General features: G+C 40.4%; 1 protein-coding gene across 2 annotated transcripts in view; it reads right to left on the reverse strand.

Moving 5' to 3' along the window:
- Window positions 1–298: 298 nt before the first annotated feature.
- abch1 (ATP-binding cassette, sub-family H, member 1) overlaps window positions 299–18,146 on the reverse strand; it is an 85,630-nt gene continuing 67,782 nt past the window's right edge. For both annotated transcript variants that reach the window (XM_072267076.1, XM_072267075.1), the window contains exons 16-20: window positions 17,370–17,458; window positions 13,347–13,450; window positions 12,342–12,501; window positions 5,174–5,278; window positions 299–1,081 (exon numbers count right to left, since the gene is read on the reverse strand). In XM_072267076.1, the coding sequence (XP_072123177.1) occupies window positions 975–1,081; window positions 5,174–5,278; window positions 12,342–12,501; window positions 13,347–13,450; window positions 17,370–17,458 (565 nt within the window). In that variant the 3' untranslated portion in view covers window positions 299–974. The remainder of the gene's footprint in view (window positions 1,082–5,173; window positions 5,279–12,341; window positions 12,502–13,346; window positions 13,451–17,369; window positions 17,459–18,146) is intronic.

Below are 18,146 nucleotides of genomic sequence, written 5' to 3' on the forward strand. Positions count from 1 at the left end.
ATCGAGCTGACTTTCTGATGCTTTCCTGCTCACCAAAAAGGCCAACATTCATTACCAGTCCATAAATGACCAATGAACAGTGTTCTTTGATTTCAATTGTGGGTCTGTAGTTACACATGACCAGATTGGGAAAGGTCAAACTTCCTTCCAAAGGACATTTGTGATAGGCATTTATAACAAAGCAGTAATTTCTTTGACACCATTAAATAGCCTTATAACTTCAGATCTATTAAAAATCTGGGCACATTTTATTGAGAGTCTATTATCTAATGAACTATTAGTAGACTCAATCGACCAACTCAAGCCAACTATCCTAGAATGTGAAAAAGAGTGATGATGATATCCAACAGTTTAGCTTTGGTTAGCACAATTTCTTTCCACTTATCTTGAATATCTTTCTGATGATGAGGAATATACAACAAAATGTTCTGTGGAAACCTGATGTGCAGTTTCCAAGCTCAGTATATTATTCAGATCAGAGTTGTCTGGGAATTCCCACACATAAATGAAGGGAGAAATCTTGAAAAAAACTGAATAAACTCGTTGTTAAGGGAACCAAATGTTTACTCAGAACGGATGAGCTAGATGGGAAAAATGGCATTTGTCATCAATTTTTTTCTTGCGACCTTCTGAATAAAACCATTGGAATTCCTTTGGCAAAAGTAACATGACTATCTACACATTTCAAGGACATAGCATTTTACACAGTATCAATCAGTCACCAGTATTCAGTCAGCTTAATAGAAGAAAATTCAATTTGTTTTAAATAGCAGCACACTTATCATTGACAGTGGTTACACTACAAAATTAAATTTAAAACAAGAAACCATAACGCATGCTATGCTTGGCAGAAGATTAATTTCAAACATTAATTTTCAACATTATAATTTGAAGAAATTGTTGACTGTTCCCTTAGATCTTCTCCTCATGCTGGATGTTGATCATTCTTTGCAATAGACAATTCCTTCCCTTTGTTATATTCTTACTTTCAATATTATTGTTGCTAATAAAAGGAAAAATGCATTCCAAGCCAGAGTGATTACAAATCCATTCCACACCGGCCAATGGGTAAATCCCCACCCTATAATATTGGAGGGAATAGGTTAGAATGAGTGAAATATTATTACAACAGGCAAACCTTATTTACTGAACATCTTAATCATTTTAATCCAACTGCATGGATTGACTTGAGGAAGGAAGTTTATCTCTTTTGGCTAAAACCCCAAGTACATACCCAGGAGCTAAGATTCAGTATTCCTGTGAAAATACAACACCAGTGAGTGATATACATTTGCCGTGTAAATCTTGTGCATTATTCTAAACTGCTCAAGGTCTTAATTTTATTTGGAAGCCCTCATATATACTATCGATCAAGCACACATTATAAGTCATCGGGAAATTAACTGTTGTTGATGTGTATGAAGAACAATTTTAGGGAAGTGATCTGACATTAATTCACCAAACTGAAAAAGCATTCAGCTCTTCTGACAGAAGGATTAGCTTAGGCAAAATTAAAAGTCAGATATTCAGACAACATTACTTTCGTAAAGGGCAGTTCAGTTTTTAAAAAAAAAACAAATAACCAGTGCAGGGGTTTGAATTGGAAACTGGTTTAGAGAGGAAACAAGCAAATAAGTCCCTGCATTTGATTCATATTTACAACAATTAATGAATGACAGAAATATGCAGGAAACTCTCACAAGAGCGGACATGGAAAGTTAAATGGATGGGCTGAAGTCAGTGAAGGTCTTCAGATGAGGTGTCCCTTAATGATGGCTTCTTTTCCAATTTTTGCTTGAAATATACAGTATATTCCAAGTTTTCAAATATTAAAATAATTGAGCACCAATGTCTTCTATGGTCTTAACTTTGGTTCTGATTCACATCTTTTGCTGTTGATATACAAAAATTAGGATTGCCTTAGAGTATAATGGAGATGGTGAACGAAAGCAGTGACATTTTCTTGGAGAGTGATTTGGTTTCAATACTCATCACAATAGGCTCCTGGTCTCAGGGCATTTTGCAGAAGTCAGATGATCAGGCGGATCAGATCGGGAAGAGTTAACCCTAACTAGTCAACAACCAGTTAACCCTAACTGGTCAGCAAGGGAACGTAAGTCCTGCTTGATCAGGTAGCGTGTTTAACCACGGTTGTTCAGTGAGGGCCAGTAGACCGAATGGTCACCAAGGAACAGTTAACTGTGGTCAGTGAAGGACAGTTAATCACAACTGGTCCTCGAGGGAGAGTCAACCTTGAATGGTTAGAGAAGGAGAGTTTATCCTAACCTGCCTGATATGGAATGTTAACATTGACTAGTCAAAAGAGGAAAGTCAACTATAATGGAGTAGCCAGGGTTAACTTTCTCCTCTCTTGCTCATATAAAAAAAATCAACTCTCCATTGTTAATTGTTTAAAACTTTATATGAAAGAGAGTAGATTGACAGTGTGATATCCACCACAGAAGATAGTTGGATTATGTAGAAGTTCTTTGAAGAACCCATCCAATTAGCCCTACTCTTATACACTCTTCATTGCCTTGTATTATTTCTCACTCATTCATTTTACTCTGTATGGGGTTATGGTTGAACTCATTTCAATTAATCTTTCAGGCTGTGTCTTTCAGATGACATCATACTTTGGATTCAGAGAAAGCTTATACCACAGGAGACTGATTAGCACATTGTTTATATGCTGGCTCTCTACCAGACCAACACACTAGATCTATCTGCAGCCTCTTTTGCATGGACTTGCAAATTCCTCCCCCCCCCCCCACCATACATTTCTTCAATTCACTTTTAAAGGCTTTGATGAAACTTGCTTTCTCAACATGCCCCACCAGTTTCAAGGACTTGTGCACACAGATCTCTAGATCCCTCTACAATGCACCCCATTTATAGTTGTAGAAAAAAATTTTACACACATTTCTCTAGAAATAGATTATATTTATAGCCTTTATTAAATTCATCACATTCATATTTCTGTTTATATTTTGCTGCATCTTATCACTATTTTCTCCCATAGATCCCAATACCTCTGAGTTTTGTACTTAGAAATTGTGTCTTTCATCCCCATTTTAAATAGTTAATATAGATCCAAAAAACAATACTCCTACACTGATTCTGTGCAATGCTAGAATTCATCTTCTTTCAGACCAAGAAACAACCATTCAATTTGATAGTAGACCAACTGCATTCACATGTCAATGTCCTTTAGTTTTGTTTCTAAGCTTGTTTACGTGGCAGTTTATCAAAAGTCCCCTGGAGGTCCATGTGCATCACACTGGTGAAAGTAATTCAGTCAACTATGTTACTTAATAAAAATACTCTCTCGAATTAGTTAAACACCACTTACCTTTAATAGATGCATGTTGATTGATTAATCCATTTTATTTCAGGTGACTATTAATCCTACCCTAGATTAGTATTTCTAAAGTTAAGCGAACTGACCTGCAGTACCCATGTTTATTCTTAATCTATTTAGAGAGTGAATAGCACAGGCTACTCTCTGGTCCTCTGGCACCACAACTTTCACCTGTAAGATTATGGTCTGGGTCGTCTAACATTTCCTCCCAGCTCTCCTTGAAAATTCTGTTGTAGTGATTTACATACAACCTACTTTTGTGATACCCATATTTGTAAATTTTATTACATCTGTTATACATGTATAATCTCCTCCTTCACAATTGCTTTAGAAGCCCCTCTTCCCTGGTGCAGGAGGATGCAAAGTACTAATTTAGCACCTTACCAATAGTCTTTGCATGCATGTGCAAGTCCCAATTTAGTCCTTGCATTCCCCCCTGTACTACCCTCCTACTATTTATATGCTAACACTATCCTTTTGGATTCTCATTATCTTCTCTCACATGCTCCCTTTGCCTCTCTTCACTCCCCCTCTGATTTTCTTTGTGATCAGCATCGTTCTTGCCGGCAATGACAGAAGTGTTTACTTGGAGTTCGTTTCAACAGTGATGACACCACATATGATCTTGAAAAATTTACTGAGTCTTACCAAGTCTGATTAGAATAAGCACACTTATAACTTGATGCTTTGTTGATTAAATACTGCCAATGTAAAATACTAGATGTGCACAAGAGGCTTTAAGTTTCTCATCACAGAATACATTTGCCTCACCATCTGATATCATCAACCACATCCACACTTTAAATTTGCCATCTCTATTGGAGGCATCCTAGATATTTATCAAAGTACATATACAGTAAGTCACCATACACAACCCTGAGATTCATTTTCTTGCGGGCATTCACAGCAAGTACAAGAAACACAGTAGAACCAATGAAAGACCACACGCAACAAGACGGATAACCAGTGTGCAGAAGACAACAAACTGTGCAAATACTGAAAGAAAGAAAAAAGGAATAATATTCATAAATATCAAGACCACGAGCTGAGGAGTCCCCGACAGTGAGTCCATAGATGGTGGGAAGAGTTCAGTGGGGTGGGTGAAGTTGTCCCCTGGGTTCAAGAGCCCGATGGTTGAGGGGTAATAACTGTTCCTGAACTGGGTGATGTGGGTCCTGGGGCTCCTGTACCACCTTCCTGATGGCAGCAGTGAGAAGAGGGCATGGCCAGAGTACTGGATGAACTAGAGTTCATTCCAGTTGGTGAGGGAAGGAGGCTTAAGTCTGGCCATTCAGAGAAGGAGAATTAACCACCGTCTTTTTGAGAAGGAGAGATAATTGCTGCTGATTAGGGAAATTGTGCTAACCTTGGGAGATACTGCACAATTCAACAGATTACAAATAGACACAGATTAATTTCATCCTCTGCTCAGGTTAATGGGTGGGCAAAAGTTTATTATGTGACATAATAATAGTCTACTTCTGAAACTGGATTTCACCGAATTCAATTAATTTGAATTTCAGAAGCAGAATTCAGTGGTCATATATCATGCATTTAATGAGAGAGCTGAGGACCAATTTCTTGCCCAAATCCTCCTTCATGGTCATTGATATGATGCAATCTGGAGAATACCAATTAAAGGAGACAGAAATAAGTTTATTTAAAAGTATGCACAAAATATATTTGTATGTATTCAGTATAATCACATTGCAAATCTGAACATTCTTGATGATGAAAATTAGTTTCCAGATGCGCAAATTTATTTTCAAACAATCTGAAGCAGCAAGTTCAAAAATAAAACACTTTTCTTACCTCGGTAAAGTATACCTCGAAGAGCTTCTGAAGCATAGGTTTGTGGCAAGGTTAAACTAATGCATCTTAATGGGTATGGAATGCTTTCAATTGGCCAAATGACTCCTGTAAACAAGAAACAGGAAAGATTTGGATTCAATCAGTTCCTGAAATTCAGCTGCCATTTGGGTGCAATGGGAAAAGAGAAAATAACAGAAGTGTTTTTTTTTTGCTATGTAGCATGTTATTATCTGGATTATCTTGCTGGATAAACATCTAAAGGAAAGAAATCTACAGACTGAAGAAAAAGCAGTGCTGTGGGCTAGACTTAATGGATCCATCAAATAATGTAAACAAGCACAGTGGGCTGAAGGGCTTCTCTCTGTGCTGTATCATTTCCTTTGCTGGTTTTATTGAAAAAGATTTATCATGAGTTACTGCAGGAACAACATGAAACAATTGAATGTTATAATTTCTGGTATGTTGCTGCAGTGGTACTTTAGGCACAATGTATCAAAGTTCTAAGTAAATTTATTATCAAAATACATATATGTCACCATCTACAACCCTGAGATTCATTTTCTTGCAGGCATATTCAATAAATCTATAGAATTATAACCATAACACTATCAATGAAAGACTGCACCAACTTGGGTGTTCAACCATTGTGCAAAAGACAACACACTGTGCAAAGACAAAATGTAAGACATAATCATAAATAAGCAATAAATATTAAAAACATGAGATGAAGAGTCCTTGAAAGGAAGGAACAGTTCAATGATGAGTCGTGTGGGAACATTTCAATGATGGGGCAAGTTCAAGGGCCCGCTGGTTGAGGGACAATAACTGTTCCTGAACCTGGTGGTGTGAGTTCTGACTGATCCCAACTGAGTACGCTAGAGTTCTGGCTTTTATTTTTCTTGCAAGATGTAATAAAGGCACACTATAAAGCATTTGATGATCAGTCACTACAATGATAGGACATAATATTGCACAAATTTCTGGTTGAACAAAATGCAAATAATTTTGTTATAGGAGCAGCATTAGGCCTATCAAGTCTGATCTGCCCTTCAATCATGGCTGATTTTTTTTCTCTCTCAACCCCATTCTCCTGCCCTCTCTCTGTAAACTTTGACACCCTTACTAACCAAGAACTTATCAACCTCCACTTTAAATATAACCAATGATTTGGCCTCCACAACTGTATGTGGCAATGAGTTCCACAGATTCACAACCATCTGGCTAAAGAACTTCCTCCTCATCTGTTCTAAAGGGATGTCATTCCATTCTAAGGCTGCGCCTTCTGGTACATTATATCCTCCCACTATTGGAACTACCCTTTCCTGCACTAGGACTCCCAAGTTCCTCTGCAACTCTGATTTCTGAATCCGTTCTCTGATTAGAAAATAGTCTACACCTTTATTCCTTCTACTAAAGTGTGTGACCAAACATGTATTCCAGCTGCCACTCCTTTACCTATTCCTCTCATCTGTCTGTCTTTCTGCAGACACCCTGCTTCCTCAACACTGCCTGCTCCTCCATCTAGCTTTGTATTGTCTGCTAATGTTTCCACAAAGCTATCAATTAAGTCATCCAGATCATTGACAGATAAGTGAAAAGCAGTCCCAAAACTGACTCCTGTACTCATTGTCTGCTAATGTTTCCACAAAGCTATCAATTAAGTCATCCAGATCATTGACAGATAAGTGAAAAGCAGTCCCAAAACTGACTCCTGAACTCATTGCCACATACAGTTGTGGAGGCCAAATCATTGGTTATATTGGTTACATCACTAGTCACCAGCAGCCAACCAAAAAAATCCCCTTTTATTCCCACTCTTTGCCTCCTCCCATTCAGCCAATCTCTGTCCGTGTTAGTATCTTTCCTGTAATACCATGGGCTCTTATCCTGTTTAGCAGCCTCATGTGCAGCAGCTTGTCAAAAACCTTCTGAAAATCCAAGTAACCAACATCCACTGGCTCACCTTTGTCTATCATGCCTGTTATTTCCCCAAAGAATTCCAACATATTTCCCCTTAAGAAAGCCTTCAGCCATTTTATCATGTGCTTCAAGTAACTGAAGCCTTATACTTAATAATTGACTTGAACATCTTACCTACCACTGAAGCCAGGCTAATTAGCTTATAATTTCCTGTCTTTTGCCTCTTGCCTTTCTCAAAGAGTGGAGTGGCATTTCTAATTTTCCAGTTCTCTGGAACCATTCTGGAATCTAGTGATTCTTGAAAGACCAATACTAAAGCTGCCACAGTCTCTTCAGCTATCTCTTTCAGTACCCTAGGGTGTAGTCCATCTGGTCCAGATGACTTATCCATCTGCAGACCCCTCAACCTCCCAAGCACCTTCTCCTTAGTAATAGCAACTGCACTCACTTCTACCCCCGACTCTTGAATTTCTGGCATATTGTTGGTGTCTTCCATAATGAAGATTGACACAAAATACTTACTAAGTTAATCCTCCATTTTTTTGTCCCCCATTACTACTCTCCAGCATAATCTTCCCAATAGTCCGATATCCACTCTTGCCTCTTTTATTCCTTATAAATCTGAAAAAACTTCTAGTATCCTCTTTTATATTATTAGCTAGTTTACCTTCATATTTCATCTTTTCTCTCCTTAATACTTTTTAGTTGCCTTCTGTTGGTTTTTAAAAAAGCTTCCCTATTCTCCAGCTTCCAAGAAATTGTTGCTATATTGTTATGCCCTCTCTTTTGTTCTTATACTGTCTTTGACTTCCCTTGTCAGCCATGGTTGCCTCATTCTCCTCTTCTTTTTCCTTTGGGATGAAATGATCTGATGTCTTCACAGTTCCTTCCAGATACTCCAGCCATTGCTGCTCTGGCAATTATTTCTGCTCGTGTCCCCTCCTAATCAACTTCTCTTGCATGCCTCCATAGATTCCTTTACTCAACTGTGATACCAATACATATGATTTTAGTTTCTCCCTCTGAAGCTGATATTATGATCACTGCCTCCTAAGGGTTCCTTTACCTTAAGCTCCTTAATCAAATCTTACTTATTACACAACATCCAGTCCAGAATTGCCTTTTCCCTAGAGGTCTTGACCACAAGCTACTCTAAAAAGCCATTTCGTAGGCATTCTCCAAATACCTTCTGTTGGGATCCAGCAACAACCTGATTTTCAAAGTTTACCTGCATATTGAAATTCTCCATGACCATGAAAACATTGACCCTTTTATGTGCCTTTTCTAACTCCCATTGTAATTTGTACCTCATATTCTGGTTACTGTTTAGAAGCCGATATACAACTCCCATCAGGATCATTTTACCCTTGGCGCTTCTTAACTGTACCCACAAGAATTCTATGTACATCTTCTGATCATGTGGCACTTCCTTCCCCCAAAGCATTTGATTTCATGTCTTTTTTTAAAACCAATAGAGCCACCCGACCCCCTCTGCTCACCTGCCTGTCCTTTCAATATTATGTGTACCTTTGGATGTTAAGCTCCCAGCCATGATCTTCCTTCAGCCACAAGCTTTGTGTTGTCCACATCATACCTACCAATTTCTAACAATGCTACAAGATCATTTGCTTTATTTTGTTTACCATGTGCATTTAAATATAACACCATTAGGACTGCATTCACCATCCTTTTTTTCAAATGTTGTCTTCATGTTGCCTGAAGGTACATTCTTATCCCTTTCTAAGTTTTTATATTTTTTTTAATCCTGGGGAATTCAGTAATCTCGCCTGCCCTCTCCTTCTCTTTTGCTTTATCCATACTTTTCCAGACTGTTGAACCCACCACCCCACCAGGACCATTGACCTTGGTTCAGGTGGGGCCCATCCCATCAAATCAGCTCCCTCCTTTTTCAATACTGGCGCCGAGGTCCCTTGAATTTAAACCCACTTCTCCCACACCAATCTTTGAACCACATATTTTCTTTACTCTATAATCTTATTAACACTGTGCCAATTTGCAGTCTAAAGGTTATTCACTTTTTATTTCTGTGTTTTAATTTAGTCTCTAGCTGTTAAAATTCCCGCAGCAGAACCTCTTTCCTTGTTCTTCTGACATCGTTGGTACCCACCTGGACCATGAGAACTGGATTGTTTCCCCCTCCCACTCCAAAAATTTTATTCCCTTTTGTCCTCATTGTGGTGAAAGTGTAAAGTTACTTACTACGTTGCATTCTCTGATCACTCGTCTGAATTACAGCCCAAGAACAGCTTAGTACAGAGGCACAATATAAGAGCAATTCCAAATATCTGGATCAAGATTAGTGGCAGGAACAGAGGTTGTGCTCCCTCCAACCCTTCTTGCTCCCCGAATGGATCTAACCTGTGACTTCTGCCGGACCACAGTGGGAAACTGAGAATGACCCTCCTAATCTATTTGGGACCTGCAATTATGCAAACTGACTTGTGAATTTCAACCTACTGTCAGGCCTGTATCAATGCACATGGATCTGACAGACAAGCTAGCTTTGCTAATGCTTTGAAGACAATATTCAATGCAAAATTCCACCTCTGGATCCCTTTTCTCCATCTCTTCCCTTGTTCCTCACTTTTTCTATCTCCAGCCCTCATTCTGCTTCACAGGTCTGATAAATTCTCTCAGCAGTTACAATCATTAGATGTGATAATGACACAGCCTTCATTGATTTGGTCAGATCTACCCTTTTCAGCAAATGAGACTGTTCTTTTCAGATTTTTAGGTTATCCTTACTCAGTTTGCAAAACTACTTTCCACAGATATTGACATGCAGGTGAGAGAGGGAAGGCTGGAGATTGCAACACGGGCTGGAAGAGGCAACAAAGGGCTGCAGATGACAGAATCTGTTAAGAAAGGAACGCGAAGAGAAACCATACAAGGGATTACCTAAACAACAGGAATTCTGCAGATGCTGGAAATTCAAGCAACACACATCAACGTTGCTGGTGAACGCAGCAGGAACACACATCAACGTTAAGTTAGTCCTGACGAAGGGTCTTGGCCTGAAACGTCGACTGTACCTCTTCCTAGAGATGCTGCCTGGCCTGCTGCGTTCACCAGCAATGTTGATGTGTGTTGAAGGGATTACCTAATAATTTTCTGCCCCAGAACTAAAATCCTGCTGTATGTCATTTACCATTGTTCTAGTCAAAAGGTAATGTTCGAATGGTGTCAACAGCTTGCCAGCCACTCCTTTGTATAGTTGGTTTTATTATTATTTACTTTCACAAATAATTGCACACATAGAACTACTGTGCTGTATGCAAATAATTTAATGACGTGTGGCAGGCTATGACTAACTTCCCTTCTCTTCAGCTGCCCTAACATTTAAAGGGTGTCCACCCATTGTGTTGAGTAAGTATATGCTGCAGTATTAGCAACAAGTTCAGAGTGTTGATGATGCCAAAGAACAAATAACAGAATTACTGGTTACCAGCTGGGCAAATAGTGACCAGCTTAGAGATAGCTGTACTAGATACAAATATCCTGAATACAAAGATTCCCCATGTTCCAATTTGCTACAACTCCTTTGTGCTAGTGACAAGTTTTATGGCAATTTCTGAAAAATTGTTACTTAACAGCTTTTGTTTTAAATCACGTAACTGCCCTTGGGCAAGGGGTGGGGGGGAGGAAATTCAGTTTTTCCCAACTCCTGGAGACCAGGAGCCACAGAGGCCACCATCCACCAGCTCCCAGTCTGGGGAAACTGGGAGCAGCACAGAGGCCATTGGCCACCCAGTCCTGGGACACCAGAGGCAGCACGATGTCCACGCACTCCAGATCCAGTGGTGCTATGTTTGTTTTTCCCTTTTGAAAAATTAAGTTTACACTACTGAACATATTGACCATTGACTGCATACATTTTTGCACGGTTTCTTCCTTTATTTTCAATAAAATCTATTTTTGAAATAAAAAGCATCTCCAGTGTGGTCTTGCCAATATGAACCTCTCAGCCAACAATTTTTTTTGAAAACCAAAATCTTGAGGATTCAATTCATTGCTGTTTGTGAAAGCTTACTGCAAGCAAATCGGCTGCCACATTACTTGTGTCATGAAAAGTGCCTTCAAAATTTAGCAATGGATTTACAGGAGCAATAAGGGACACACTTATCCATCAAGTCACCGAGATCTCACATCTTCTGCATTATTTCTCAAATGCTACACACTGACATTATTTCCACATCTTATGACCTGGAACTTGTGTTAATACTCAGTTCTCTGGCATCTACTTTCATTATATTGTTAAAGTCTTCAATACAGACAAGAACTCCTCAAGGTTACCATTATCCAATAGAACATCCACTGTCGCTGTGCTTAATCCTCAGTGTCACAATGTGCAGAGAACACACACTCCAGAAGGTACTGATAGAATTTTTACTGGGACAGATTTTCAAAGCCAGTCTTGTTGTATTAAGAAGTGTTTAAAAAACTTTGTTCCTTGAATGTCAGAAAAAGTTACAACAATAAGTAAATTAGTTATTAAATACCAAAAATTGCTTGTTATTACAATGTAATATCACTGAGTTGCCACTAAATTGAGGTGTTTTAATATCTGCTTGCAAGCTGAAGATGTATCTAACTCTGGTATCATAATGTGAATATCGCAGCTTGTTACTTAATGGGAGAGACGAGTCAAATGCACAGTTGCTAAATAAAAACAAGTTCCATCTAAGATCCATGTGGAATTGTTTTTATGAACACAGTGCTGAAAGGCAATGCAGGAACTCCAAGATGTACCTCTGTTAAATTTAGGGTCGTCTCAGTCTGGCTAACAGTTAATTAGAACTGCAAAAGAAAAGACTTCCTGGGAAATGTTGAGAAGACTGGTGAAATTGTTTAAGAGTTACACAACAGGAAAGTAAAATAGCAACAGATGGAGAATACCAGAAACAAAACAGGAAATAATGTAGACTATCAGGAAGAGACGAATGTCTTATTTTGGACAAGGTGACGACAAGCTGTGTGGACAAGGCCACTGAGGCCCGGAATGGCTGCAATGATGATTTCTGAACTGAAATAAGGTGGACCATATCTTTTTTGAAAGTTGTATTTTGGTGGAAGGAGCTACTTTGAGTGAAAGGAAGGACGACCTGCCACCTTCATTGCAGTCTCTTACATTGTTTGGCTGAACTTTAAGATTCCATTAAATTATGACATGTCTGCAGTTCGTGAACTCATTCTAATTAAATCCTACTTAACTAAATTACACACTCACCGCTCAGTACAATGTCGGGATAGAAGATGCCCAGAGCCACCTGGGTTGCTGATTGCTCATCGTCAAATGCAGCTGAGATGACAAGACCCAGTGAAATTCCAGTGATGCCTTGCAGTAAGATGAGTATTACCAGCAGCGGTAAAGATCCTTCGTTGGGAATCTTCAACAACAAAAGGAAAAAAAAATCAGTTTCCTGTGTGTTTCGTTATACAAGGAACCAATGTTTTTATTCACCTCATTTCCTTCACCTTTGTATTTGAAAAGGTATATACAGAGGCATAATCACAAGCTGGGATGGTAATTGCAATTTGCCAATTTACATTTTAAGATCAGGGAAAACGTTAGCAAGATAGTACCCCAGTCTTGCTAATATCTTCCTTGATTTTGAAATGCAATTTGGCAATTACAATTTGAATGTTTAAAATTAAGCATTTAAAGTTCATCACATGGAATTTGAGCTGGCTGAACAAAGCAGCAGAACTTTTCAGAGCCATTTGTACTAAAATATAGGAATTTTTACATTGCCGGTAATTTAGTGATAAATACTTACCCCCTGTTTTGTAGCTTTAATGCAGTTAAAAAATAATTTGCAAGTCTGGTGAATTGGGAAAGTAAGATAGTCACATGAATTTAAGGGACTATGGAACAGTGAAAGCAGATTCACCCCAAATTTTCCTTCACTTCCACTTTCCAATTTCAGGTGTTCTGTTGTGAAGAGATAATTGGGAATTATCTTCTTGGAGCGAGGGGAAATGTCAGTGTGTACATCGACTGATTTATTCCCGCTCACTTGCTTGAAGTGTGGCAATAAGACTTATCATTGACACACTCCTTTAAAGTCATATTAATCACGTGACCGTATCCTTCAATAAATAATCATTAGTGGGGGTGGGGGGGTGGCATCTCTGAGACTAATATCCAGCCAAGCAGAACATTTTCTTTCTACCCATTTTGAAACGCTGTAATATCCCACGTGAAAAATTTGCAGGAAAGCGGAGGACTGACCTTGAATACGAGGAATGTAAAGATGAGTAACAATATTATCTGAACAGTCATCGTCACCAGCTGGGAAATAGTATGAGCCAATATTACCTCGAGAGAACGGACACCTACACAAAGAAAAGAGAAAATATACACAGATAACTTAAGTACAAAATAAATGCTTGTTCCCACAAAATATTAATAGCAAGGAGAATATTACTAAATTGTTACCTTATAAAGCCAGTAATATAATCCATTATCCCAACCTGTACTGTATATTCTCACCGTATCCTCAAATACACACATTTAATTTATTCATATTACCTGCTTCAAAAATAATGTAAAGATTATTCATTTGCCTTACTCATGTTTCTTTGTTGATAAAGGAAATGAACTGGTGAGCAGGAAAACAACTGAATAGATTCATTGTGAACAAATGCTTAAGGCACAGGAGTAAGCTACTGGGCCCTTGAGCTTGTTTTGCGATTCAGAACAGGGCAGATCTGATGGTTACAATTTCAACTTTGAATTCCCATCGACTATAGCATTGTTGTCGAACCCCGACTTGTTTTAACTACCTTTTTCCTCCTCTGTTCCTATCAAAGACTGCTTTCCTTGCACTTTGAAGAAGAGTTCAGAATAACGCACAATACTGAGATAAAAAGTTCTGTGTGATCTCTGATGCAGAGTCTCTCTCCAGGATGCTGGCAAAATTCCTTTCCTCCCACAGATGCTGCATGGCCTGCTGAGTCTCTCCAGCAGTTTCTGTTGCTCCAGATTCCAGCATCTACAATCTCGTGTCTCTTCTATTTTTAAACATTGACTCCCTAGTTTTAGATTCTTAAACAAGAGGAGACATCCCTCCACATCCACCCTATCAAGACCAGGGATGGACAGACAGTACAGAATGGGTTATACAGCCATCTGTTTAATCAAAGTTGCAGTTTAATTTTCTTCAAGGTAATGCTGAATTCTTTTAAGAATCAATTAAATGACCACGCTGTCTATGGATAGAGCCAACAAATGTATTTCAACAGGGTTTAGCATTCATAAACACCAGAGATTATGCAGATGCTGGAAATCCAGACCAACACTCAGAAAGTGATGGAGGAACTCAACTGGTCAGGCATAGCCAAGACAGATGAAGAGTTTAGCAAACAACAGGAATTCTGCAGATGCTGGAAATTCAAGCAACACACATCAAAGTTGCTGGTGAATGCAGCAGGCCAAGCAGTGTCTCTAGGAAGAGGTACAGTCGACGTTTCAGGCTGAGACCCTTCGTCAGGACTAACTGAAGGAAGAGTGAGTAAGGGATTTGAAAGTTGGAGGGGGAGGGGGAGATCCAAAATGATAGGAGAAGACAGGAGGGGGAGGGATAGAGCCAAGAGCTGGACAGGTGATAGACAAAAGGGGATACGAGAGGATCATGGGACAGGAGGTCCGGGAAGAAAGACAAGGGGGGGGGGACCCAGAGGATGGGCAAGGGGTATATTCAGAGGGACAGAGGGAGAAAAGGGAGAGTGAGAGAAAGAATGTGTGTATAAAAATAAGTAACAGATGGGGTACGGGGGGAGGTGGGGCCTTAGCGGAAGTTAGAGAAGTGGATGTTCATGCCATCAGGTTGGAGGCTACCCAGATGGAATATAAGGTGTTGTTCCTCCAACCTGAGTGTGGCTTCATCATTACAGTAGAGGAGGCCGTGGATAGACATGTCAGAATGGGAATGGGATGTGGAATTAAAATGTGTGGCCACTGGGAGATCCTGCTTTCTCTGGCGGACAGAGCGTAGATGTTCAGCAAAGCGGTCTCCCAGTCTGCGTCGGGTCTTTTCATTCTAGGACGAGGGAGATGTCTTCCTTTTTTAAAGAAAGGGGCTTCCCTTCCTCCATTATCAACTCTGCTCTTAAACGCATCTCCCCCATTTCACGTACATCTGCTCTCACTCCATCCTCCCGCCACCCCACTAGGAATAGGGTTCCCCTGGTCCTCACCTACCACCCCACCAGCCTCCGGGTCCAACATATTATTCTCTGTAACTTCCGCCACCTCCAACGGGACCCCACCACTAAGCATATCTTTCCCTCCCCCCCCCCCCGCTTTCCGCAGGGATCGCTCCCTACGCGACTCCCTTGTCCATTCGTCCCCCCATCCCTCCCCACTGATCTCCCTCCTGGAACTTATCCATGTAAGCAGAACAAGTGCTACACATGCCCTTACACTTCCTCCCTTACCACCATTCAGGGCCCCAAACAGTCCTTCCAGGTGAGGCAACACTTCACCTGTGAGTTGGCTGGGGTGATATACTGCGTCCGGTGCTCCCGATGTGGCCTTTTATATATTGGCGAGACCCGACGCAGACTGGGAGACTGCTTTGCTGAACATCTACGCTCTGTCCGCCAGAGAAAGCAGGATCTCCCAGTGGCCACACATTTTAATTCCACATCCCATTCCCATTCTGACATGTCTATCCACGGCCTCCTCTACTGTAATGATGAAGCCACACTCAGGTTGGAGGAACAACACCTTATATTCCATCTGGGTAGCCTCCAACCTGATGGCATGAACATCCACTTCTCTAACTTCCGCTAAGGCCCCACCTCCCCCCGTACCCCATCTGTTACTTATTTTTATACACACATTCTTTCTCTCACTCTCCCTTTTCTCCCTCTGTCCCTCTGAATATACCCCTTGCCCATCCTCTGGGTCCCCCCCCCTTGTCTTTCTTCCCGGACCTCCTGTCCCATGATCCTCTCATATCCCCTTTTGCCTATCACCTGTCCAGCTCTTGGCTCTATCCCTCCCCCTCCTGTCTTCTCCTATCATTTTGGATCTCCCCCTCCCCCTCCAACTTTCAAATCCCTTACTCACTCTTCCTTCAGTTAGTCCTGACGAAGGGTCTCGGCCTGAAACGTCGACTGCACCTCTTCCTACAGATGCTGCTTGATGTGTGAAGAGTTTAGCACTCAGCTTTGTAACATACAAAGCTTTAATGTGGAGTCTTCATTGCCCAAAGGGTGAGAGTGGCTTACAGCTGTATTGTCGAGATGGACATCGATATTAACCACGAAGTACACTTCAGCCACGAGTGTTGGCTGTTCCAGCAAAGAATGGATTAAATGTCTCTGGAGAATAATCAGATTCATTCCAATTTGTGTATGGAATCCCAATCTTAATTGAATAATTGTAACGACATTCAATGTTCCAAATTAACCTAATAAAGAACAATCCAATTTACTAAATTATTGGAACTAAATCTAGCTGAAACTGTGTGGTTAATAGTGCCAGCAGAACTACCTATATCAATATATACAGGGGAGAAGGAAACCAATGTTTCTTCAGCTTACTACATTAAAAAAAAGTCATCCGTTAGTCTTGCAAAAGTCTTCACTCTCCAGGGTGCAGGCCAGGGCAAGGTTGTATGGAAGACCAGCAGTTGCCCATGCTGCAAATCTCCCCTCTCCATGACACCAATGTTGTCCAAGGGAAGGGCATTAGGACCCATACAGCTTGGCACCAGTGTCGTCACAGAGCAATGTGTGATTAAGTGCCTTGCTCAACACGTTCCCTCAGCTGGGGCTCGAACTCACGACCTTCAGGTCGCTAGTCCAATGCCTTAACCACTTGGCCACGTGTCCACAATCAGCTTAGTGCTGAGATCAGAGATCAGTTTACTACATAATATCATACTTTTCAATTGGGATTTAATTCACCTTCTATTAAAAATGCATTGGCCCTATTGCACGTGACCTAGACTCCTGTACAGTGTTAGTAAAGTGTCAGACTTGTTCAATAGTTTGTAAGTGGCATAAAAATGCAGCCCTCACAGTGTGGCTGTCTGCTTTATGGGAACCATGTGTGAAGTGGAGGGAGAAATGCCCGAAAGATTTCGTTGTAGTTACTTGGTTAAAAATAATTATATATGCAGATCCTGTCAGAGATAATTACACTGAGACTTTTACACCAAGGGATTGTCATCTGCTAAGTGACATAATTAGAAATCATTGTTTGCTCAAGATGTTAATTTGTGATAAAAATGAATGCACAAACCTGCAACCCAGCCCCTGTCCATTAAGCCCTCTCTCCGCTCAATTACAAAGGAAAGCGTAGTCAGCCCAAGGGCCAAGAAGAAAGTGATGCTGGAAATTTAAAATAAGCCTTTCATTATTATGACAATGATAGTGTTTTGAATGCATTCTCTGCAACATACAGACATTAAAAGTATAATTTTCTTCGAATGGCAACATGTCTGCCTCAGAGAAGTGGGTAAAACAAATCAGAAAGGCCTGCATCCGGAGTTTTTGCCGGGAAGTTATAGAGCAGAAACTCTCATGGGACCTCAATAACAAGGTGGTGGTGGGGAACAATTAGAAAATGGCTAATGTTCCCACTGATGATCAACTAGTCAGCCAAGCCAAAACACTGAGATGAAATAGCAACAGGCTTCCTGAGAGAATATATACTTCTCATGAGGAGGCACTAAGAAATAAAGGGATTGAAATGCACTATTCACTGGAATGATGAGTGAGGGAAGATAAGCCTATGCCTTTAAAGATGGCAGTGGCGAGATACAGCAGTGCTTTACTGGCAGCAAACAAATCTATTAATCTCTCTTTTTAAGGACAACATCACTGCCATCAATAGCTTGTAGCTTCCTTTTCAGAATTGTGCTTTTGAATTGCCTGTACGATCTGGCATTTTTGTGGCATTTCAGAGGATTTGGTGAACTAGAGTTTCAAAAGGGCTGTGTGGTTGTGGTGGCACAGTGGGGCCAGGGCCCGAAGTGAGGAATGAGCTGACGTTTAGCTGAATTTATACACAGGGCCA

The sequence above is a fragment of the Mobula birostris genome, chromosome 8 (assembly GCF_030028105.1).
Source record: "Mobula birostris isolate sMobBir1 chromosome 8, sMobBir1.hap1, whole genome shotgun sequence".
NCBI lineage: Eukaryota > Metazoa > Chordata > Chondrichthyes > Myliobatiformes > Myliobatidae > Mobula > Mobula birostris.